We start from the raw sequence: 25,558 nt of genomic DNA on the forward strand, positions 1-25,558 counted from the left end.
TGGGGGAAAAAAAAGGAAAGTGGGGAAAGTTTAAGATTGGGAAAAACAACCTAAAAAAAGAATAGAGTGAAAAATAAGTATAAAATCAGAAAGCAAGAGAAGAGGGAAATGCAGAAGAGGGAATTAGAAGTAGAGAGACAAGGGGGTAAAAAGGGGAGGGAGAAGAAGAGAGGGAAGAAAGAAAGGAAAAGAAGTTATAAAGGACAGAACAGAATATAAAGGACAGAAAGGACAGAAACAAAATATAGAGAAACAGGGCCTATTGAGAGATAATGGGTGAAAATCTAATGGAAAAAGGGATTCTGCAAAGGTACATAAGATAGTATTGTTATGTTAGAAATAGAAATAATTTCAGAAAATATGAAACAATGTATGATTAAAATGTTTGATAAAATAGTTATCATAACTTAGTGGAATGCTTGTCCACATTTTGTCCACTAACAAAATGAAAATTTAATGATTTACAAAACAGATGTGAAGAGAAATAAGGGAAAAATTAATTATGGAGATTACATGTGTCTTTAAGGAAGTATGATATTTAATTGAAAAGAAATGCTAAAGAGGTTAAGACTTTAATGATTATTAATGATAGAAACTGAATTGGAATGGAATGAGGGTTTATAATTACATATATTTATAATCCATTTTTTAAAAAGACTATAGTGTATATTATAAAAATGTACCAAGCAGAATTCAATTGGAACTTATGTATTATGTATTACATTGTAGGTCATAACCTTAAGGTATATATTGAAGTTTAAATAAGAGTTGAATGGATATAATTAAAAGATATAAAGGTGTCATACTCCAATTAGTAACTACAGGAGAAAAGATAATATGAAATTGAAACAGAACAGACAAAAGTATAAATATAATGATTTGAATTGAGATGAGATAATCAAAATAAAATTGAGAAAATTAAAAGAGGGGAAAAACTACATAGAAAATGTAGAATAGTATAAGATGTGGAATAGAGCACAAAAATGAGCATGAAATTGAGTTTTGTGTCTGTATAAAGAAGTTCAACCCGGGACCATGCTATTTTCAAAAAAGATGTTTTACTTGTATTTTGTGTGTGTGAAAACCCAAATAAAACTTTATTATAAAAAAAAAATCAGGTACTTGGCAAGTGGTTCACATTTATGATGGTTGCAGTGTCTTGGAGTCATGTGATCACCTTTTGTGAACTTCTGACAAGCAAAGTCAATGGGGAAGCCAGATTCACTTAACTATGTGACTAACCTAACACCTGCAAGAAAGGCCGTAAAAGGGAGGAAAACTCACTTAACAAATGTCTCACTTAGCAACAAAAATTTGGGGCTGATAGTGGTCATAAGTCAAGGACCACCTGTATAGCAATGCACAGAGCATAACAGAATTACACGGCAGCCTGGGAAGTATGTGCATACTATTATGACACAAGAAACAAGTATTACTTGAACAATTTCCTAATGAAGGAAGATTGTGTTCTTCCTCCATTTGTTGTGAACTGGATGTGTTCATACAACAACTTATGCTTTCTTTTAATCAGTGGGGCCAAAGGGTGCTTTACGTTAATGTGATGTTACTAAACTAAAGATACTAGAAGTTGAAACTAAACCTTTTCCATGCAAGGCATTTGCTCTCCAATTTCTCCAAAGAACTTACTTTGGACTGTGAGAATAGCCAAAGTACGGTCATCTTTGCTTTCACATGAATATTCGCCAGCATCTTCAGTCCTCACATTACTGAGTGTCAAGGAACGCTCTCGTCCCTCTGCTCCGATCTGCAGGTGTTCATTGGGTTCCAGCTCCTGCCCATCTTTCAGCCATGTCACATCACCCTTGGTTTTGCACAATTCACACCAGAACAACACTGTATCGCCCTGCAGAGCTGTCACATCTGAGAGACCCCGAACAAACTTCACCAGCAGTTCTGAGGTGGGCCAAAGAATAGTTTGGTTACAAAGGGTCAGATCTTGGCACTATTAAGTTGAAGTCACTCGAGAGTGTGGTTAACTGTATCAAACGTAGATGAAAATCCAGAATTATTGGTCGAGGTACCTGCACCTAGAAGAGAACTCTAAACGTTGTTGCGTACCACAGAACTGAAACTATCTTACTGAATCAGACAGGGGTTTGTTTCTCCCTGTATTATATTTTCAACAGTGACCAGGCAGACGCATCGGAAGTCTCTCATAGACTATAACAGCTGTTCCACTGCTTGACCATAAGCATATGCCAAACAGGAATATATTGCCTCTACGCACAAATGGTCTATTTAGCTCTCATGGCTAATAACCGCCAATAGTTCCCTTATTGCAAATAACAGGCTATTTAAAACAAAAAAACAAAAAAACAGCCAAATGTTTTTACGGAAAGAGCTACTGAGGAAATAATGGGAAATCCTCCCCTTTTCCCAACTGCTTGGGCAACACTTCAGAGGTTGGGAAACTAGCCTTAAAGCTTCCATGCAAAGTTTGCTTGCTGCATGATCACAAGCCCCCACCTCTTGCAAACAAAGCCAGTCGGTCTGGTAGAAGATCTACCGTCTCCATTGTCAATCAAGCTAAAGAGACAGAAGGTCCAGCTGGGACAGGAGCCTTAGTTTGACAGGCTCCTTTTGTGACGGTGTTGCCAGAAAAATTTTCACCAGCATGGCTCATCCCATGGCTGAATGTAACCAAAGGTTCCCCACCTGCAAAACCCTTGTTTTTATATAACAGAAAAACTCATTCCTTTTTGAACGTGGTCATCCATCTCGAGTAGGCTGTATTTAATTTATTAAGGTTTTCCATAACACAAAGATGCCAACTTGATGCTCTAGAGCAAGGGTCTTCAAACTTGGTAAATTTAAGACCTGTGGACTTCAACTCCCAGAATTCCTGAGCTAACATGACTGGAGGAGGACATCTGGGAGTTGAAGTCCACAAGTCTTAAAGCTGTCAAGTTTGAAGACCCCTGCTCTAGAGTCACAGGAGATTCCTAAATCATTGGCCATGGCCTCTGAAAGTGTCCCAAACTGATAGCAAGAAGAAAAATTAAATTGAGTGTGGATCCCATCTCTTGTTTTGTGGAGCATAGCCTTTGGCACACTACCAGAGACCAAATAGGGCCCCCTACCCAAGACCATTCCTGTGGGCCCATATCTGATTGCGTCTTGAATTGCCAGGACAGTGAACAGCCTCTGCACAGGTCTCTTACCTTTCACACTAAGCTCAAAATGCAGCTGGTCATGAGAAGAATGGCAGATGTACTCTCCAGCATCAGCTTTGCCTACATTACTCAGCAAGAGGCTGTGGACCCGTCCTTCTCTGCGAAACTGGCAGTGCTCCCCTGCCACAAGGATCCCTTGGGGTCCTTCCCAGCTGACCACGGATGACTCCTTGGAGACAATGGCTGAGAGCACTGCACTGCTCCCCTCCAGGACCAGCACCTTCTCTGGATGCTGTGGTTTGGACACAAACAGCACTGGGGCCTCTGGAATAAGAGAAAGGGAGCACAGAGAACACTCAGCTAGGCCTCTGATTCATACACACCATTGTGAACACTGAAACTGCTACTTGTTCTTTCTCTCTCTCTCTCTCTCTCTCTCTCTCTCTCTCTCTCTCTCTTTCTCCCTCCCTCTCCCTCTCCTCCCCCACCCCTCTCTCTCCTCTCTATTAACATATGTCATTTGAGCATTATCAAAACTCTACCTTGTAGTTGGAGATTACTTATTCGCAGTTCATGGGAATATTTCAGAAGTTCAAGATTCTGGTGGAGGGGATTCACCCCACTCAGCATATCACTCATAGAAGTGACTCCTGCTAATCTCATGTTTCTGAGATCAACAAAGCAATCCTCAAAACAGACAAGGTGTCATACATGCCATCAGCACTAAATGGAGATGGGTAACGTACATTCACATATGACCACTAAAGGAATCACGGTCCAAAGTGAAGAATTAGCTCTTTATCATGGTCTCCGTGACTAACTCATGGGCCAGACATAATAGCAGCTTTATTATCTGGAGGAAGTAGCGGTTTACCGAAAAGTCCTTCCATATCTCCAGGGTGGAAGATCAAGCAGGTTGGGTTGGATAAAGGCAGACAGTTGTTCTCAAGTGTGGGCAAGGGAATGTGATTAAGAAAAGCTTCAGTGCCTGCTGTTGTTCTCTTAGGATGACCTCAGCAAGAAGGCACTGACACTTCACTAAACCATAACTAAGCCTTATGACAGCCATGATTCGTTTGGGAAGTTTCTGAGCGAGTTAACTTAAACTTTTCTGAGCCCCTGAAAGCACACAAAAGGGTGTTGATTTCCCCAGGAAGCAATCAGTTGATACAAATATAAAGCAACCATTCTGTAGATATCCAAAGCAGCATAGTCCATTCCCTCAGCATCAAAGAGCTGGTGTGACAGTAGAACTAGCAAGATATATTGATTAAGCAGGAGGACTTCAGCAGGAAAGAAATATCAAAATGCAAATCTAACTTTGTTCTCTGCTTCAGCGCCTATTGTACGTAGGATCATGCACAGTTACTTTATCTGCCTGAAGTTATGACTACTAAGAATGCTGGTCTTCACCAGAAATTGCAAAAATAGCCATCAGTTCAAATGGCTTCTGCATTAGCACAAACAGAAACAATGACATGTTGATATCAGCAGAGATATACGGTATGTGTAAAGCCAAGTATTTCATGGAACATTTATATAACAAATGGATCTAAACCAGAAAAAAAAAAATTAGCTACCCATAAGGTATATCTGTAATTATGGTATATTAAAGTTAATCCACTATATGGAAAGCCAGTATATGGTGAGGATCGCAAGTTTTTTATACAGAATAATTTGATAAGACATACAGCTATATTCACTGCATGTCTGCCCTTCCAGGAAAGAGTGCAGTATCAGATTTGTAATGGATGCAAGTCAGTGAACAAGGTGACAAAAGTAGCAGCTGTTGCTATATGTCCAAGCAATTGAAGGATTGCCCAAGTAGGCATCTGGCATGTGTGACAGTATCTGTGAGACACTAGCAAAAATGTGTGCTTGTCAATGAGAAAAGTTCTGACCTTCCTCGTATTTAATGAGGAATCACCTAGGAGGAGATTAAATGGACTTCCTTGATATTACTCTGAAGTCTGTAGCTAATCAAGAATATATTTCCCATTTCAAATAGGATACCAATACACTTGGACTTATATACACAGTGCTTTACATAGCCCTCTCTAAGTGGTTTACAGAGTCAGCCTATTGCTCCCAACAAACTGGGTCTTCATTTTACTGGCCTCAGAAGGATGGAAGGCTGAGTCAACCTTGAGCCTGGTGAGATTCGAACTGCCAAATTGCAGGCAGCCGACAGTCAGCAGAAGGAGCCTGCAGGAATGCATTCTAACCACTGTGCTACCACAGGAACTGCAGCTCTAAGGATGCACCAATAATGAGTCAATTGTCCATGCCTGGACAGGCAATACCCTGCAAGTGAAAATTGGTCACCATGATGGCCGTAAGTATTGGGGGAATGAGAAGCCATGGCTGTTAGGATGGAGAAAGAAGAACCTCTAATCTAAGCCAAAATCAAGAAAGATGGAGGAACGATAATCATGCATATCTTGTATGGAACAGGTCTGTTAAACAACTACAGAAGTTCAGAGACTTCCCCAGCATCAGAGACAAGAATTTCATGCTCCAAGTGCATTGTGAATGATTTTTCTGAGGGTGCCTTAGGCATGTTGGTTGTTGCCTAAGATATAATTACCCCAAGGGATGGACACAGTGTCTTCAAGGTAAATGCACCAATTAGTACTGAATCAGCAGCCTTCAATACCTGTTCTTGAAGGGTTGCTCTTCAATGAGAAGAGTAGCTTGTAGAATTATATCATATAAAGCTCTTCCTTCTTTACAGGAATAATGTTCACTTCTCACATCTGGAAACACTAACAGGCATCTACATGTTCCTCTCCTGGCATAATAGGCAGAGTTCATATCAATGGGAGAAGGTGAGCTTGACAATGTTGGCAATTATAGAAGGGCTATGTAGGCTAAGGATACCCCAGAATTTCTCATCTGCATAAATCATACTAACAGGCTTCAGTGAAACAAGATAAGCCATAAGCAGATGAACACCAGGCAAAGTAAAAAATAAATAAGTTTAATAATAATTGAAACACATTTAAAGGGAAAGGCAAATAGACCAGAGATGCCAAACCAATTGCTACTACAAACTTGAGGATAGTAGCAGTAGCTCAGTCTATTGGCATATCTAATAGGCAGAGAAGAAGGAAACTTCAAGAAAAAACTTTTAGGTTCCAGGCAGGCAGAGAACCTCATACATGTGAATTTCAGAAATGACAATATTTAAAGAACAGTCAAATCTATTTCAGCCCAGTATTTTCCTCCATGTCCACCCCATAAGGACCATCCTATATTTCATTGCACACTCAAGACTCATGCTCCTCTCATCATATTACCTCATATATTCTTCCCCTTTTCTAAGGCCTCACTCCATCCTATGAACTCCACAACCCCTCGTACCACACATGACTGTTCTGACCAAGGCTTATTGAGACACTAATAAACACATGTTAATTCCAAAAGCCTTTTTTTTTTATTTCAACAGCTGTGAATTTTAGTCATTCACAGCCTGTAATGAGTCCCAAACAGTGTATGAATAGTCCAACAGAAGTCTGCCACAGTCTTTCAGGATAAGGCTGATAAGCACCCACCTTTATCTCCCTTGAAATGCTGCCAACGACTAAATTGCCAATTAGATATACAAGGCCAAACAAAGCACAAATTCAACACAGAGCTTCAGGTTTCAAACTGACCACTATGAACAAAGTTGCTTCCTGCAAAAGTTCCTGTTCTTTTGCTCCTCCTTTATGTCTTATGGGAGGCCAATCACCTTCAAGTCTTACTCCCGAGTCTCCCCTTTTGTCTTAACTGTTCTCGCCTTCTGGCAGCTCTGCACATATGCACACTGGGAACAGGCTCCCCTTATTCCTCTGCCTCGCTGCTGTCAGATTCTGGAGGCTTCGGAGTCAGCACACCACTCCCAGATGGCCTTGGCCCCATCTCTGTATCAGACGCAGGACCCTTGTCTGAGTCCTCCCCAGACTCCTGGACTGGCCCATGTTCCTCCCCACTGTCCGACTCTGCTGCCGGCTCCACAGGCTGCTGGCAGACCACAACACATGACCTAGAACAAGGCTGTCATACCTTAATCTTCCAAGGATGGAAGAAGGATAGAAGAAGCCCTGACACTTGAGCATCTGGCTTGAAACTACGACAGGTATTCTTACCTTGTACATTTATTGTGTAATGCACTTCATCATCTCCAGTATTGCAGCTGAACGTGCCACAATCACATGGCTCAGATTGTTGGATGGTTAGGCTGTGGACCAGCCCCTCACTGCTCATAATCATTCGTGGCCCAGGACACAGTGGCTGCCTATTCTTGAGCCACTGGACACACGTCTTCTCTTGAGAAAGTTGGGCAACCAATGTCACATTCTCTCCTTCCTGGACTTCAATAGGTTCTCGGGCATCATCCTTATTCACAATGCACACAGGGGGTGCTAAGAGAAAAAAAGAATTCCCTGTTAAGCAAAGCTGGATATGTTCCCTGTCCTAAAAGAATTTTTTTAAAAAATGGGCTATCATTGAAGTACAATATTTTATAAACCTTTCCGAAACAGTAAAAAGAAAATTATATTGAATTACAGCTTCATCTTTTCTTTTTGGACACTTATTTTATTACCATTCTGGAAAAGAACTGAAATCATCTTAATATTTATTCAACATATCCAGACAGCATCAGCATCAGTGGCAGTTCCTTCTGTTAATTATTGCCGTATGCTAAAAATAAGTAATATTATTTATTTTTTATACCATGTAAGAGGAGGAGGAGGAGGAAGAGGAGGAGGAGGAGAAATATGGAATATAAGGATTTCCAGTCTCTTCTTAATGCTTATTCATATTACTCTGGGGAAAGTGAGTAAATCTCCATTGCCAGTGGCAGGCAACCACTGCTACTCTTTTTCCTCTGCATAATCTCCGGAAACAAACAGCTTTTAATTAAGAATGTAAGCCTAGATGCTTGCTTTTGCTGCCACCTCATCTTTTGGCAAGGACCAATGAGTTATTTTCTGCTTTTCCTCAAAGCATCTGTCCTGGTGCTTCCCCCGCAATTTCTTTCGAAGTCTGTACTGTATATCTTGCTTTTAGTCAGAAGAGAAATTACAGGCCAAAAGCTCGTAAGTCTTAGTAACCTAAAAATCTGGCAGAGTTACGGTCAGTGGAGTATAGGCAAAAGACCAGCTTGTTCCCTTCATTTTTTGTGTGCCCTATTCCACTTGCTAAATTTTTCTGGGTGTGAAGATAGGAAATCCTCCTCCAAAGGAATTCGAGAACATTCTGAGCAAAGGGATTCAGTAGCTTCTGAGGCAGAACCATCCTTTCCCCAGAACATGGCTGTCTGTGATGGGGGTCAGATAAGGGGGGGGGGGGAGCAAATAATTATATGTGTGTGATGATGTAATTAATCAAATGTTAATCTAACTTAAGTATATTACTGTGGAGGGCTGGTCCCAAACCCCTTTTTACAGCAGCCTCACCAAGGCCATGCTGCTGGAGCAACAGAAATCATGCTGACAGCAATAGCATTTAGACTTCTGCTTCATAATGCTTTACAGCCTTCTCTAAGTGATTTATGGAGTCAACATATATCAAGTCTCTTGACAGAAGATGATGGAAAAGACAGTCCTGACATCAGATCAACTAAAAATGGTGTTTAGGCATCTTAGTTATGGGACAGAGAAGAGGCCAAGACAGTATCATGAGGACATAAAGAAAAATTACCAAGTTATCTTCGAACCATAGTTTAGAGGACATATGGATACATACAGGTAATCCTTGACTTACAACCACAATGAGGGAACAAATATTCCATCTGTAAGTGATGAAGCCCTTAAGTGAATTGTGTCTCGTATTATGATTTATTTATTTATTTTTGCCATGGTTGTTAAGTGAATTCAGCTTCTCCTATTAACTTTGTTTGTTAGAAACACCCTGGGAAGGTTGCAAATGGTGGGACAATACACTCATCACAAATAGATGCTGGTTGCCAAGCACCCAAATTTTGATCCTGGGACCGTGAAGATGCTGTGACAGTGAGGACCAGTTGTAAGTCACTTTTGCAGCATCATTATAACTGCAAATGGTCATTAAACGAATGGTTGTAAGTTGAGGATTACCCATATTTTGTCAATCATCTGTTTCATTATTACCCCTCTAACCCCCACCCAACATCACCTCCGCCAGTCTGTCATGCGGGAAAGGTTGGAGTTGCTGTTCTAAAAGGCGGAATGATGGCAGAGAAGGTTTTTCTCCTAGACCCCACCAGCCAGAATTCCTTGGCCAATGGGATCTGACCCATGCCTCCGCTGCCAGCACGGATAGGGTGGTCCTGTCCCATTGGGCTAAGACTGTTCCTCAAGTAACCTGGACCCATACCAGGCAGGGCTTTATAGATAATAACCAACACTTCGAATTGCACCTGGAAGCAAAGTGGCAGCCAGTGCAGCTCACGGAGCAGCAGTGTAACATGGCTTATCTCTCAGGGGTGGGATTCTACCGGTTCTGTCCATTTCTGTAGAATCAGTTGCTATGAAAAGCAGCAAACAGAGAGCATATATAGAACCGGTTCTATGTCTGCTGCTGTTTTGGCCGGCCCGTCTGCCTGGGCTCTTACCTGATCTTTATTTCCTGCATTTTCAACCACAGCTGCTTTGCACGACACAGTTGCGATTGAAAAAGCAGGAAAAAGGGGCTTTTTCAACTGCTGCGCACCCGTGCGCAGCGCTGCTCAGCTGTCCAGGCAGCTAGATGACAACGATAGACACGCGTGCAAAATGTAAAATCACTGAACCAGTAGTTACATGGGTCAGATCCCACCCCTGTTCTCTATGTTATAAATTCTGAAATGAGGAGAATATTGGATACTATTCAATATTCAATACTAATATTCAATATTGAACCAATGACTTCTTGCTCACCGTCTCAGATTCAGCCATTACTCTACACCAATTCCCCCATACACTACATTTTTGTGCCTTCCTGTGCTTTCAACCCTTTCCCTGTTGTTTCATTTTTTCCCCCTTGAACCACTCTCACCTGCTACTTCTACAGTAGTCACCCTCTGGTCTGTGCCTGCATCACACACATAAGAGCCTGAATCGCCTGGGGTGACACTAAGGATGGTGAGTTGCTGGTGCCTTCCAGTGGCCTCTATGCAAACACGCTTGGCCGCCGCTAGCTCCTTGCCATTCCAGAGCCATCGCACGGCAACTGTAGGTGAAGACGTCTCACAAGCCAAGATTAAATCTTCTCCAGTTGCCAAGGAGCGATGCTCTGGCATCCCTGCATATCCCACGATGGAGATGGGAGGCTCTTCAAAACCAAAAAGAAAAAAGAAAACACGGTCATCAAACAGGGCCCAGACAGGGTTTGGCAGCCAGCTGAATGGCACAAGCTGCCTCCTGTCAGTCTTCACAAAATATCGGTGTCCTGTAGCTGACCAGACAAATGGATCTGATCTTGAAAGTCATTTATTTCAGGCTCTAAAAATATGTTGCTTGCTTGCCTTACTTCCCCACCCAGGAATGCTAAATTCAAGATTTAGCATTAGAGCCTTTTAAATGGACAGCCTCCCCTTCCACACCTCAAAAAAAGCTGCATGGCAGGAAGACGTTTCCCTAGGTGTCACTTCAGAGCAAAGGGGAACTGTTGTGCAGAGGACACAAACATCTCTCATGCTGGAGGCAATATTGCAAGTCAACATCCACAGCCATGTCCTATATAAACTGTGCAAATTTATCCCACAACAAATAAAAGTGGAAGACTTTATATTAAAAAAAGGAAGGTGTCGTGTAGCTACTGTTCTTGATCTATCTCAGTAATACTCAGTATTTCTTGATGCTAAATTTTGACTTTCTTTTATAAACAACCCCTATGGCCTAGTAATTACTATAAATATCAGCAGAAACAAAGCCCATTTTAAGCTCTGCATTGAATGATAACGCTGTGTTTTATTAGTGGGATTTCAGAAGGTGCTGGAAATGCAACTCTGTGAAGACTAATTACCTCTTAAAAGTCTTCTTCAATTGAAGTAGTACAAACAATTTATAAAGAAATAAATCAAATGTACAGTCATGGTTCTGAAAAGATATTAAATCATATTGACTTTAACTAGCCAAAACATGTACTTTCCCGTTTACGAATAATGAGGGACCCTCTAAGACTCCATTCACAAAAGAGCAGCCACAACTATTGTTGCCAGAAAGAAGAGACAAAGCTAGTGACAGTGAATAAGCTGACCTTCTTCAAACGTATGTTGGAAGAACAAGTTTGTATTGAATTCTTTATTTCCCGTACTGAATATGGATTACTGAAGTAGTGTTGAATTAATCTGGAAGCTGGAACACAATGCTCTTTCCGTGTTACACTTGACATTCTTGCTTTATAAACAATGTAATGTTTTCATAAAAGGAACTTGTTCATAAGTGGCCTTCCCTTCCACTCACCAACCACCCTCAGACATTACCTTCTACTGTGACATAGAAGATGAGGCTGTCGTCACCACTGTCACACAGATATTCCCCAGCATCAGACATTTCCACGGCTGAAACCACCAACGAATGTCGCGTTCCATCTTGCTCCAACCACCCACGTTCTGTGTCCTGCAGTTTCTCCCCATCCTTGTACCATTTCACCTCTCCTTTGGGGCAAGACAGTGTTACTGACAGCACCAGGTCTTCAGAAACCAAGCAACGGTGGTGGGTTTGCAGCTCATCTCGCCCCACTATTTGAACCGGAGGATCTGTCAGTACAAACAATGCTAGTTAAATTTCTGTGGCTTGTTCTAATTTTAATTGCTGTTTTAATAAGGGGAATGCTGCTGTGATTAACGTAATAGTAATTCTCCTATTTTAGTCCTCTCTCTTGTTTTACATTAAAAAAAAGTTTCCTAAGTGATGCACAAATTGGAATGGTGTGATGAGCTTATCCTGGGGATCTAATCTCCAAGGGATATCTAATTTAAGACATCATCAACTCTAAAAACAAAACCACACATAGCTGAAGGTGGACTTGACCTTGACCCAGGAGAACATGTTACTTGGAGAACCTAGATCAGATTTCTCGTATTATTACCCTTTGGTTGTTAGACATCATTTTTCACCATTGTCAGCCAGTTTTAAGAACCGGCCTTCATTTTCCAGGGAAGCCCTAACAGCTTCTTGAGTTTGGGAAGAAATATAACAACAAGGATTGCACAATGTTCTCTAACAAAAGTATGTCATAAGCAGAAGAGGTATTCAGCAGGTTCTGACCTGTTCTGTAGAACCAGTAGTGGAAATTTTGAGTAGTTCGGAGAACCAGTGGTAACTTTCACCCAGGAGTGAGGATGAAGACTTTACAATATCCTTCTCCTGCCATGCCCACCAAGCCACACCACCAAGCCATACCACGCCCACCAAGCCATGCCCACAGAACTGGTTGTAAAAATTTTTGAATCCTATCACTGGTCATAAGGTTGGCCTCTGGAATCAACAGGCCTGCAGAAAGCCATGCTGAAGTCAATTGGACATTGATCCCCCAGGCACAAATGAAACAATGGGCATTTTCATTTGTAAAGCTTCAAAGATTTAGGACCCCTCTTCCCTCTATTTTTCCAACATCGCATCCTTGTTCATACAGAAAAGACAGCAGGAGAAAGGCAGTGGTGGGATTCAAATAATTTAACAACAGGTTCGTTGCTCTAATGAGTTCTTCCAACAACCAGTTCACCAAACTGCTTAGAAAATTAACAACCGGTTCTCCTGAACTGGTGCAAATAGGCTGAATCCCACTATTGGAGAAAGACGTCTGTAAGACAAATGATCATCCTAGCCATATGACTTTTCCACTCTACAGGTAGCCCTTGACTTATGGCTACAAGTGGGCCAGAATCTCTGCTGCTAAGCAAGTTAATTAATCACACCTGATTTTATGACCTTTCTGCTAGAGTTGTTAAGCGAATCAATGCAGTTGTTAAGTGAATCACACGGTCAAAAACTGAATCTAGCTTCCCCTTTGACTTTGCTTGAAGCCAGCAGGGAAAGTTGCAAATGATGATTGCATGCTCCCAGAACACTGCAACTGTCCTAAAATTGGTTGCCAAGCATCCATATTTTGATCATGTGACCGTAGAGCAGACCTGGGCATTTTACAGCCCTTTGGCTGTCCCTGTCCGGCTCACATGAGGTCAATCAGAAATTAGGAATCAAATGGAAATAAGTGTATGACATGCATGCAATACAATTGCATTTGTTATATTTTGAAGGCAACTGCTATTTTTTTTCCAATTTTTTTTTCCAATTTACGTATGCGTGTCTAGGCATCTTCACAGCCCTATTGGTTTGGCCCTCCACAACAGTCCTAGTTTCTCGTGTGATCTCTTGGGAAAATTAATTCGCCCACCCCTGCTGTAGTGATACTGTGACACTGTAAACGCGAGAAACAGTTGTAAGGCACTTTTTTCCCAGTACTGTAGTAACTTTAAATAGATGCAAAACAAATAGTTGTAAGTCAAGGACTACCTGTAAGTCCAAGTAAAGAGCTCTTTAAATTGCACATTTTACTAAATGCTCTCTAGGAATTCCCCATTCAAAGGTCCTCGTAGACTTTCAACAGGTCTGCAACAGTAAGCACCCCAGAACATTCACTGATTCCATGAGAACAAAATGCCAAAGGATACTTCATCCCCAAGTCTGCAGATTTCCCTGCCTTTTCTACAAATACCCCTTCTAGTAGAGAAAAGTTCTATGGACCAATGTCCATAGCAAATGTTTTATGAAAGCAAGCCTTTCCCCAAAGCAACACCAATATCACCCAAGTGGTACAAACTTTGTACATATGGTGTATTGACTGAAGAAAGCCTTTTGTACTTTGTACTGCACTTTACTTCCGGCCTCCTCTCAAACAACGAAAAACAAAATCAGAACTAAACAATATCCTATCTCCCTGCCTTCATCATCATTTACCCACTGAATACAGTAAATGCAGATTATCTGCTGCCAAGGCTGTCACAAAGCCAGCTCCATCTAGTGGACAACCCCCACCCCCCCACCCCTACAGCAACTGACTGATGCTTTCATAGAGCACCCATTGGGATTAAACTCATTCAGCTCCCGAAGAAGCTAACCTCTTTCTTCCAAGAGGAAATTGAGTCACCTCTCCATGTTTTTGCTCAAAGTATACTTGAAAAATATATTGCAGGACTTTTTTCCTCCTCTCTTAACAACCTAGGACAGCTAGGACATTCTTACATACAACTGCTTTGCCAGATAAAATTCCAACTCAGCCAAAGCAACAGTGGTCACTCCCTTGCAACAAGGATCCCTTTCCTAAAGTACTTTCCATTATACTTCTTATATGCTAGAAACTGCTGCTCTTCAAAGTGACGTACGGAAATGTAACAGATTGATCCCAGATCGTTTGCTATCTAAAGAATAATGCTCATGCCAGCTTCTCAAATCAAGGTGTGTAAAAAACAAAGCTGCTCAAGTAACTCTGGCACCACCATGTCTAAAGAGCCAAACTAATACAACAGTAAGTAGACCAGCTGTGCTTTCATGACAATTAAAATGCACAGCTGAAGACAATCTTCTTACTTAGCCTAATTGTAGGGCAGGCCTTGACCTACAAAAGATTTTTGACACCAAAAGCTACATTCTGTGGAAACTCTGAATCAATGCTGCACGTACCCCAGTTTAATAATATGGGAGCATTTTTCAAAGATCTCCATTGTCTTAAAAAAATGCGAGTAACCATTCTTCTAATAATGCCTTTTCTAAGTAAAACAGTACACAGGGGAGAAAATCCAATTTTGTCTCTCAAGAAAGCATAGGCACGCTCAAGTAAAAGAAATTGCCTGAAAATGAATTCATGTCACTCAGCCAACGCTCCTTGGGTATCCCAGCTGTTGCTTTAGAAAGAAAGATTCTTTAGCCAAAGATTCCTCAGAAGCAGCCAATGATCAGATGGCCAAGAGGCAGGAAAACATCAATTGTGTGACATTGTGTAGGAAAATAGCAATCTCATGCCAGCTGTCCAAGTACCAATAATGGCATTAAATAAATATACAATGCTACATCGTAAAGATAAATTTTAATCAGAAGGGAGACTAGATCACATGTAACTCCACTAGAACTACTTTCAGAATTTCTAGATAGTTTATCAAACTAAAAATTTAATTTCAAAGGAATGTACAACAAAGCTCTGTACTTAACCAGATGAAGCCACTTCTCATCACTTGCATCTGCCAGACAGAGCTGAACTAAGCATTAAACTCAGGGACCCATATGTATCATAAAAAGCCTACAAGATTTCTAACACCAGAATTTGCATTTGAACAAGATGCACTTTTCAGGAATACCCACAGATCTGAGCTGAAGATTAGAAAATGGGTTAAATTTTCTCCTATTTTCAATCTAATGACGTCTGGCCATGGGAAAGTTCAGATTCCTTCCATCTGCCACACTCTTGGCTAAGAACCTTGGAAAGTTTTTATCTGATCCAACCATATTTTTGTAAACTCTGTATTTCTGAAAACACAAAACATTTCCAGATGCTGCTTTTTCCTTGCTCCTTGGGCCTCAACCTCCCCCATTAGTATCACTGCATTCTCCACAAACCAGCATTGATGCAATGCAAATCTCTAAAATGTCCACCCTCACTAGTTTTGGAAAATCTATTTGTATTCTCTTTCTTCCTCACTTTAGAGACAGATAAAATTTATTTTCCAGCAAGTTCACCCTATGTTTATGGCCATTAAAGAGGCTGCTTTTAACATTTCCCAGCTCCTAGTCAATATTCCATTCAGCCTAGCTAAGGGAAAAGCCCTTAATGCAATTTTGCTGGGCTGTCACCCTCTGACAGACTTTGCTGCCATATACGCTCTCAGTTTGCTAGAGTCTTACACATGCCATATTAGCCTGGTGCCATGGTGTGCACAAAAAAGGCAAAGGTTGCTTGTTAATTCATGATGCATATAAATGTACCAGGAACCCTGAAATAACGCACACAGAAAACTCAAAGAGAATGCAAACAGAATAGCCAATAGTCCTCTCCTGGCTAACAGAAGCCAATATTGAGGGCAACTGAAATGCCCGCAGCAATATGGCTTCATGAATAGTGTTCATACCAATCCTCATATATAGTCTGTCACCAAACAATTGCAGACCTAGAAATATCAGCTTGTTTGGACAATTGCGGGCAAGAGGGAATGCTTTCTGCCTCTCCTGCATATCAAAGAATACTTCTTTTGAATCAGGAGATAAATTATACTTATGTCCAATATGCCAACTCTGGAGATAGGGTAGACCTCTGCTTTTCAGGAGCTCTGGAGCAATTTTGCTCAAGATCTGTATAGTGATGCTTTGGAGTATCTACTCATTGAGAAAAGAAGCTAAGAACCAACACAGAATAGTATATCTAAACGATTCAACCAATGTTAGACAAATTCTCCCAACAACCACCCATCCACCCCGGTAGTATGTTCTCACCTCCTTTTCCTAGCACTATCAGCTTTCCTGAATGCTGCACTCACCAGACACCTGGAGGGTGAAGGTCCTGGTATCATCAAGAGTGTGGCAGATGTATTTCCCAGAATGCTCTGGGCCAGCTGCAGGGATGACCAAACACCGCCGGGCACCCTCTTCCTCCAGGATGAGGCCGCTGTTGGCCTCTACTCTGACACCATCCTTAACCCAGTGGACAGGCGCATTCCCATGGGAGAGCACACAGGCCATAGTCACTGTATCCCCCGTTGAGGCCTTCAGGACAGAGGGAGTCCTGCGCGGCTGCACGATCTTCACAGGGGGCTCTGGAAGGAGAGGGCAGGTAGCCCAGGTTTGAAGAGGCCACAACTGCAACACAAGTGCTGTTGCTGGGCAAAACCGCAAACGTTTATGGGTTGAGAGAATACCTTTGCAACAAGAAAACCTTGTATTCTGAGAAGAGAAGCCTTGGAGATACATCTTTTCTATAGGTAAATTCTAACAATTCCCTTTTTCATTTTGTTCTCAGCTTGGAAGGTAACAAGTGCCCTTTCTGTCTTTCAGAAAAGCACTTCAAAAATTGATCCTCCCTTCCACCTTAAGTGGTTTTGACTTCAGTGCTTCAAGGATTCCTTTCTTGGTATTTTTCTCTATGGAGAGGAATTTAGCAAGATGAGAATTTCAGAGGGGAAGGGAATTTTTAAAGGTTCCTTTTTTCTGCTACAATTAAATGCAGCTGCTCTGTTTGTGTGCTTTCTATGTACATTTATATATTAAATATTCTATGTATCCTATGTGAAAAATAAAAATGCCCTCAAGCTGAAATATCTCATCTTCCAAGGTATTTTATTTTATTCTGCACTCTAGCCAATATATGTGTAGTTTGGCTCAATTTCCCAAGATTAAGTCATCCTGACTTGCCAGTAAAATCCCATTTTAAAGAGCTGCTATACTTTAAAGCAATATTTTGTGATCCTTTCCCTGCAGCTCCATTCATAAAACCCAGGTATGATATTAGATGTTTGTGCTGCATCTTCACACTAACAGTTTATACACAAACTATTTTCTCTGATCCACATACTAATTCTATATAGGTTGCCCATTCTATATAATAGTCAAGATAAATACTGCAGCATGCAAAATGTTGCTGTTTCACCAAGCATCTTCAAGATTCTGCATTTACTGTTATTTTGGGGCAAACATTCAGCAAAGCATTCCATCGCTGTTTGAGTTGAAACGTTGACTAAAGCATAGGGCTGGAAAGCTTTGCTGAATGTTTGCCCAAAATAATACTGAATGCAGAGTCTTGATAAGCAAAATCTCATATATTACACAGCAAACCCTGGTGATTCGGTATTCTTTTAAAAGTTAAAGAAATTTTAGTCAATAAGGATTCTCCAAGAGGAGCTGGCTGTACAGGTGGCCAATTTCAGAAGAAATCATACTATAAATATATACAATGCATGCATACATTTAATAGTAAACTTTTCTGCATTTGCTTTTTATAGTAGTGGGATTTATTTTCACAGCAATTTTGCTTATCTGTTTAGGCAGAAAAGATTCTATCTTTGATATCTTCATTATTTTTATTATTTTGGGCAAAAAAAACAAGCAAGAAGAGCATAATAAAAATGTGTAAAATGTATGCATGGTGTGGGGAATATACATAAGTCTCTACCACTATTCGATCCCAGAATCATCTAATGAAGCTGAAGACAGACTATTCAAAATGATAAAATGACACATTCCTTTACACCTGTCTAGTTATATTACTGAATTATTTTCTGTGAAAAGTAGGGATCTGTCCTAATTCAGAAGTCTTAATTAATCAATTCAAGAAAGAAGTTGTTCATTGTACCTCATTTCAACACCAGAAACTATATAGAATCTGGGCAGCAACTAGTTACTGCTGCTTTCGCTGTGTGGCTTTCTTGGGATATATGTTTGGGCACTCTAGAAAATAAATTGCTATCACTTGACCCAGATGTAATCAGTATTATACTTGCAGCATTTACCCTAAAACATACTATTACTTGGAGAGAGATGCATTCTTGACAAAATTTAATAAGGCCTAAAATGTCTATAAAGGCCAATTATAAAACTTAGTTACTTCCATACTTGGCTCTCACAGTTGCTATATGTATCTGATCTCAATTAATCTTTCCTTGCATTCAATTTTCCTTATTCTCCCCCACCTCCCCATCATAACAGATAAGAGGCAAGGTTTGGGAACAAATGGCATAATATTTATTCTATACTGGATTGCATACAACCAGAAAGAATGTTTTTAAAAAGAACAAGGGAAACTCCATAATTTTCATAACACTAAGTCCAGGTCTGTTGTTAATACATTTTGTAGTTTATGGGCATTGCTATAGCTGTGAAAAGACATTCCATACTGGAATAAAAGTAGAAACACAAGTATTGACCCAGATTCAGGAGTGGGAGAACAAAAAGGGTACATTTATAGATTAGTTAAATTAAAGCAGATTTTTGTAGATTTGATGGTTTTACGATTTATAATGCTGGGTCAGGTTATGCTTGGGATTATTTATTAATTTGAGAACGGCAGAGCCAGGGCTGGAAAGCTCACCTGAAACCATGACATCAAAAGAGACAGATTCATCCTTGGTCTCACAGATGTATTCCCCAGCATCTTCAACGCTTGTCCTCAAGATCACCAGGCAACGTTCTGCACCTTCTGCATGAAGCAACAGGTTGTGTGTCTCATCCACCTCCAGGCCATCCTTGAACCAGCGCACCAGGGCATCAGGAAAGGACACTGTGCAACTCAACTCTAGGCGGTCAAATTCCTGCACCTGCTTCTCTAGTGAACGTTCAGCTGGCTGCAAAATCTGCACCAGAGGCTCTGGTAGACAAACATACTGCATGAGTATAGGAGATCACACTACGGTGCTGAAGAGCAAACCATACGTACATGCATTTAAGCAATTCATATCAGAGTTCCTTTTCCAAGATGGGTGGCAATATAAATTCAGTTTAACTAAAAATAATAAATCAGGAGGGGCAACATTTAGGGATAAACCTAGGGAAGTGCCCCTCCTGATTTATTATTTTTAGTTAAACTGAATTTATATTGCCACCTCTCTAGCAATGTATACAGTACTTCCCCTCTTTAGGTACAGTGCAAAGGAATATGTTTCTGGGGTGGAGAATGTCAGCCAAAAAAGGAAAGATGGAAGAAACGCTTAAGAACATTCCAACCACTGTTTCTCCGCTAATAATAGTCTTCCCTCGCTGTACTTTTCTTTTAAAAAAATTGTTCCCATGGGATTTAAATATATGCCATAGCACAGTGGTGGAATTCAAATTTTTTTACTACTGGTTCTGTGGGTGTGGCTTATTTGGTGGACATAGCTGGACTGGGTGGGTATGGCTTATGGTCATGTGGCTGGGTGGGCGTGCTTGGTGGTCATGTGACTGGGTGGGCATGGCCAACTCAATGTCACTCACATCAAGGGGTGCCTCACCTGGCCCCTCCACTACCAGCCATTCCTTGACACCCAGCCTCAACTTATCTATAGTTCTGTAAACACATTGTTCACCTTTTTTGACTTTATTATCTGCATACTATAGATGTACTTTCATGGACCACTGAAAGGAGGAAATGGCTCACATGCTTTGCCCAAGAGTGTGATAGGCAACAGGCTTTTAAGGGGCTGCCACAAAGAAAGGGGGACAATGTATTTTCCAAAGAAGCAGAATGCAAACAAGAAGCAATGGATGGAAACTGAAGAGAGAGAAGCAACCTAAAACTAAGAAGAAACTTCCTGACAGTGAGAACCATTACCCCAAGGTCCCTTCTAAGTATTATTCTGACACCTTTCCCAGGATTTCTACTCAGAGTTTGGCATCCTCAATTTTCTTGCCTGAGCTGTGGGTTAGATTAGAAGACCTCCAAGGTCCCTTTCAACTCTTGTTAAACACATGTGTATTTTATGCTCTGGATGTATGTAAACCCTGAAAAATATGTGGTAGCCCTGGGCAAAAGAAAGGCAGAAAAATCACTCTAGGTGTAGGGACAGTGTAAAATATTAACACATGATAAATAATGGAACGATTAAAAATAATAGCACAGAGTTTTATCTCTCTCTCTCTTCCTATATTTTACTTTCTTTCTCTCCCTTCCTCTTTCTTTCTTTCTTTCTTTCTTTCTTTCTTTCTTTCTTTCTTTCTTTCTTTCTTTCTTTCTTTCTTTTCTTTCTCTCTCTCTCTCTCTCTTTCTCTTTCTCTTTCTCTCTCTCTCTCTGTCTCTCTCTCATACACACACACACACACACACAGACACACACACACACACAGAGCACTTAACAGACAAGCATTTTGGAAGCAGCTCCTTTAAATTTCTCCAAGCCTGGAGTGGACTCCCCACCCCCCTCCCCGGTCAGACCGCACTCTTTCTCACTCCAGCGCTTTAACTCACAAAGGGAAAGCGATACTTGCAGTATCCATGCCTTTCTTCCTTTCCCCCGGGGAGAAAGAGGACATGGGGAGTGGAAAGCTAGAAGAGTGATCGCAAGTGAGCGACTGAGCAACCGGGTTGGGGGCATGGCCAGCCAGGGATCGCCACCAGTTCGGTGATCCATGCCAAATAACCACGACCGGTTCGCCCGAGTAGGTATGAACCAGTTGAATACCACCTCTGTCATAGTGTATAATGACGATTCTGGCATTTCCTTCCTTCCAATTTCAATCCAAACTCTGCCAACAAGATCCACACTTAAGCATAGGACTGTCCTTTCCCATTTCCTATTTGAAGGAACTCCAATTAACATTATGCTGGAAAACAAAAGAACCACCCCAAAATTCTGGGATCAATTTTTTCAGATCTGGCTTCCTCTCAAGATATGAGCACCTCCTGGAAGTATAAAGAGGAAACGGCCCAGATCTGCAAAGTCAAAAAGAGTTAGTGCCATTTATTTGAATGCAAAATATATGTAGTAGGGTAAATTCCCAGAAAATTCCTCACCAGTGATGGTGACATTGAATAATATGGAATTTCCAGCGGCATCACACATATACTGTCCTGTATCATGTTTCTGGGCAGCAGGGATGATCAGACGATGATGGAATCCCTCATTTTCCAGCAAGAAACCATTGTTTTCCACCACCTCCTTCCCATCTTTATACCAGCAAACTGCAACATCTGGGCAAGACAGCTCACAAGATAACACCACACGCTCTGAAGCCTGGTAGATGTGACTAGCATCTGCACTGGACTGAACAACACGAACAGGCACCTCTGCAAAAGGAAAATCCATGATAGCATAGAATATCACATTTCTCAAATGAACTAGGTTAGTGGAGTTTTGGAGGAAGTGTTACCATGCAAAGAAATTAACTAATTCTGATACAACAAGGAGAGGGCAAATCAATCTCTCTGCATCTCATATGCCAAGTAAAAAAATGAGAAACAGAGATTCTGATGATTGCTTGACAGAGTTTGGTATAATGCAGTCTGTTAATTAACAGAAATAGTCTTTAGGGATCAATTGCCAGATAATGATGAGAGGGTAGTGGAACAACAGAACAGGCAGACACAAGACCAAGACTAAGGAGAAAAACTTAGTCCAGGACCTAGGTTGGTGATCCAAGATGCAGCAGTAATCCTCTTCACTTGGGAGTAACCTATCAAGGCTATCAGTTTATTCATGCACATTATTTCATTTCTTTGTCTCCACTCACCTTCCACAGTTACAATGAAGTCAACTGTCTCGTCAGCTGTGCAACATGTGTAGGTTCCTGAGTCCAAGGGGCAGGCTGAATTAATCAAGAGTCTCCTAAGGCAGCCTTCTGATTTGACAATGAGACTATTTTCATCCATCAGCACAGGATCTCCATCCTTGAGCCACTGGACAGAGGCATCAGATGTAGAGACGTGGCACTCTAGAAGGAGTGGCATTCCAGCCAGGATACTCTGGAAGCGCTGAGCTTCTGGCACTGGAGAGATATGTACCTTGGGAGCTGAAGAGATTTACACTGTGAATGGGCAAAAAATCTGTGGTCTCTGATGGCTGAGTGAATCAAACAGATTTGCTCAAGGTGAGGTTCGTTTGTTCTTTAGCAAAAAAGCTACCAATGGACCTTCCCTCCATTGTTAAAAGATACTCCAACATTATAAATATAAAGCAAAAATTGGAATAATCTGTGGTTTCCACTTACTGCTGAACTACAATTTCCACGCCACATCTGATCTGAGAATCTGACTTTGCACCACTGACTTTAATGCATTCGTATAACATTCTTTGTACATATTCATGAATGAAGTATCCTTCTAATTCTCAGATTTCAGAACAGAATCCTAACAGTGAACTCACTGTGAATCATGCTTCCTCCAAGGTATTGTAGCCCCCATTCAGATTGATTGGTATTTCTGGTTGCCAACTGGATGCTTGTATGTATGTATGTATGTATGTATGTATGTGGATCTTTGTACGTGGACCTCAGAAAACATATATATGTATGTATGTATATATGTATATATGTATGGTATTCAGCTTTGTTTGGGTATTTCCCATGTCATTACAGTTATGCTTTTAAAGTTGTAGCAATGTTTCGGCAGAATCTCATCTGCCATCATTAGGCTTCTGTATTGTGTTCGTCTGTGAGTCAGACTTTTATAGTTGTTTCAGTTTTAAATTTGGGGCTAGCCTACTGCTGTGCCAGAATGGTTTTTTCTTCATCCTGATTGGTTGGGAGTCTTGGTCTGTGTTTATTGGTCTTGGAATTTGCTGTGTTCTGCTTGATTGGTGTTTCTAATATCTTCTGTTTGTTTTGTGGCTTTTTTTGTGTCTTGATTGGCTGGCAACATTGTGTTCCTGTATTGGAGGCTTTTAGTGCAGCTTGGCTCTGAGTAAATGGATGAAAATTATAACCAGCTACATGAGCAAAGAGATCCAACAGACAATCATCCCAAGAGAAAAATCTTCCAGATGCCCCAAACTATACAGCCTCCCAAAAATACACAAAGAAGGCATACCTCTCAGACCCATAGTCAGCTCCAGAGGAGCACACTACAAAACCTAGCTAAACACTTAGCAAAACAGCTACAGCCCCATGCTGAAACAGCAGCTTCACATGTACAAAACTCATACCACTTCTTGGAAATGATCAAAGATCTACATGTGGAACAAGAAGATCTGCTTGTAAGTTTCGACGTGGTTTCACTATTCACTCAAGTCCCGATAAAAGAAACTCTTGAAATCATCAAAAAATAAACACCAACCAGCTAAACACCTCATGGAACTAACAGAACACTGCTTAACCAACACATATTTCATATACAAAGGACAAAGATACAAGCAAATTGAAGGAGCCCCTATGGGATTACCACTGTCACCCATCATTGCAAACCTATTCATGGAAGAATTTGAATCCAGAGCCCTGGCTAATGCCACCCACAAACCCAAACTATGGTTAAGATACATCGATGACACATTTGTGATTTGGCCCCAGGGAAAAGAAAACCTAAACAATTTCCTAACACACCTAAACAGCACACACCCCAAAATCAAGTTCACCATGGAAACGGAAACAAACAACTACCATTCCTAGATGTACTAATCTACAAAAAAACAGATGGCACACTAGGACACATCATATACCAGAAGAAAACACACGCCAACTGCTACCTCAATGGCCAATCCCACCACCACCCAGCACAGATAAACTCTGTGGCCAAAACACTAATTGCTAGAACCAAACGCCTGGTAGACAAGACACACATAAAGACTGAACTATGAACACTGACTAAAGTACTGACAGTGAACGGCTTCCACAAAAGCAAAATCACCGGCTTGATCCACAAAAACACACTGAGACATAATGGAGACCTAGAAGATGAACAGACCTATGGAACAGCTGTCCTGCCCTACATAAGAGGTACTACAGACAAAATCAGTAAGATGCTTCACGGGCATCACATCAAGACTGCCTTCAAAACAGACAGAAAAATAGCAGCCATCCTTAGAAACCGCAAAGATAAAATTGACCTGAAAAACCAAGGCATATACGAAGTCCGCTGTGCATCATGCCCAGCCACATACATTGGACAGACCAATAGAAGAATAAGTACCCACCTGGATGAACACAAAAATGCAGTAAAAAAGCTGGAACACACTTCATCACTAGTCCAACACATGAAAGCCACAGGTCATAGCATCAACTTCAATGGCACCAAAACCCTAGCCACTATAGAAAACCCCAGCCACAGAATTATCAGAGAAGCCATAGAGATTGAAAAAAGACCTGAAAGCATGAATAGAAGAGATGATTCCACCAGACTGTCAATTATTTGGAAGCCTGCACTCACAAACAAACAAAATCTCCACACCATTAGCCAGGCAAGCACCTGGGCACAAACAGATCCCCCCTGATACCTCCAGCTCAAACACACCCCAACCAGGCATCCAGATGAAACCTAGCTTCCTAACAAATGATAGCCATCCATTTACTCGGAGTCAAGCTGAACTAAAAGCCTCCAATACAGGAACACAATGTTGCCAGCCAATCAAGACACAAAAAAAGCCACAAAACAAACAGAAGATATTAGAAACGCCAATCAAGCAGAACACAGCAAACTCCAAGACCAATAAACACAGACCAAGACTCCCAACCAATCAGGATGAAGGAAAAACCATTCTGACACAGCAGTAGGCTAGCCACAAATTTAAAATTGAAACAACTGTAAAAGTCTGACTGACAGACGAACACAATACAGAAGCCTGATGATGACAGATGAGATTCTGCCGAAACATTGCTACAACTTTAAAAGCACAACTATAATGACGTGGGAAAATACCCGAACAAAGCCAGATACCATACATGTATGGTATATGTGTGTGTGTGTATATATGTGTGTGTGTGTGTGTGTGTGTTTTCTGAGGTTTTCACGGGTGTTTGTATGTGGATCTTTGGTTATTCGGGTTTTCTCCCACGTAAAATTGGAAGTATCTACGCAACGTTTCTATGAAGTCT

General features: G+C 41.1%; 1 protein-coding gene across 5 annotated transcripts in view; it reads right to left on the minus strand.

Moving 5' to 3' along the window:
• OBSL1 (obscurin like cytoskeletal adaptor 1) overlaps positions 1–25,558 on the minus strand; it is an 84,449-nt gene that overhangs the window by 17,919 nt on the left and 40,972 nt on the right. For 3 of the 5 annotated variants that reach the window (XM_087920620.1, XM_087920618.1, XM_087920621.1), the window contains 9 exons: positions 22,268–22,546; positions 21,552–21,824; positions 19,155–19,430; positions 16,612–16,887; positions 11,566–11,841; positions 10,137–10,412; positions 7,265–7,540; positions 3,183–3,458; positions 1,648–1,914 (listed from right to left, as the gene is read on the minus strand). In XM_087920620.1, the coding sequence (XP_087776746.1) occupies positions 1,648–1,914; positions 3,183–3,458; positions 7,265–7,540; positions 10,137–10,412; positions 11,566–11,841; positions 16,612–16,887; positions 19,155–19,430; positions 21,552–21,824; positions 22,268–22,546 (2,475 nt within the window). The remainder of the gene's footprint in view (positions 1–1,647; positions 1,915–3,182; positions 3,459–7,264; positions 7,541–10,136; positions 10,413–11,565; positions 11,842–16,611; positions 16,888–19,154; positions 19,431–21,551; positions 21,825–22,267; positions 22,547–25,558) is intronic. The other 2 variants (XM_087920619.1, XM_087920622.1) reach the window with 2 other exon arrangements.

This window comes from Pseudonaja textilis, chromosome 1, assembly GCF_049901715.1.
Source record: "Pseudonaja textilis isolate UNSWEBS1 chromosome 1, rPseTex1.2, whole genome shotgun sequence".
Lineage (NCBI taxonomy): Eukaryota > Metazoa > Chordata > Lepidosauria > Squamata > Elapidae > Pseudonaja > Pseudonaja textilis.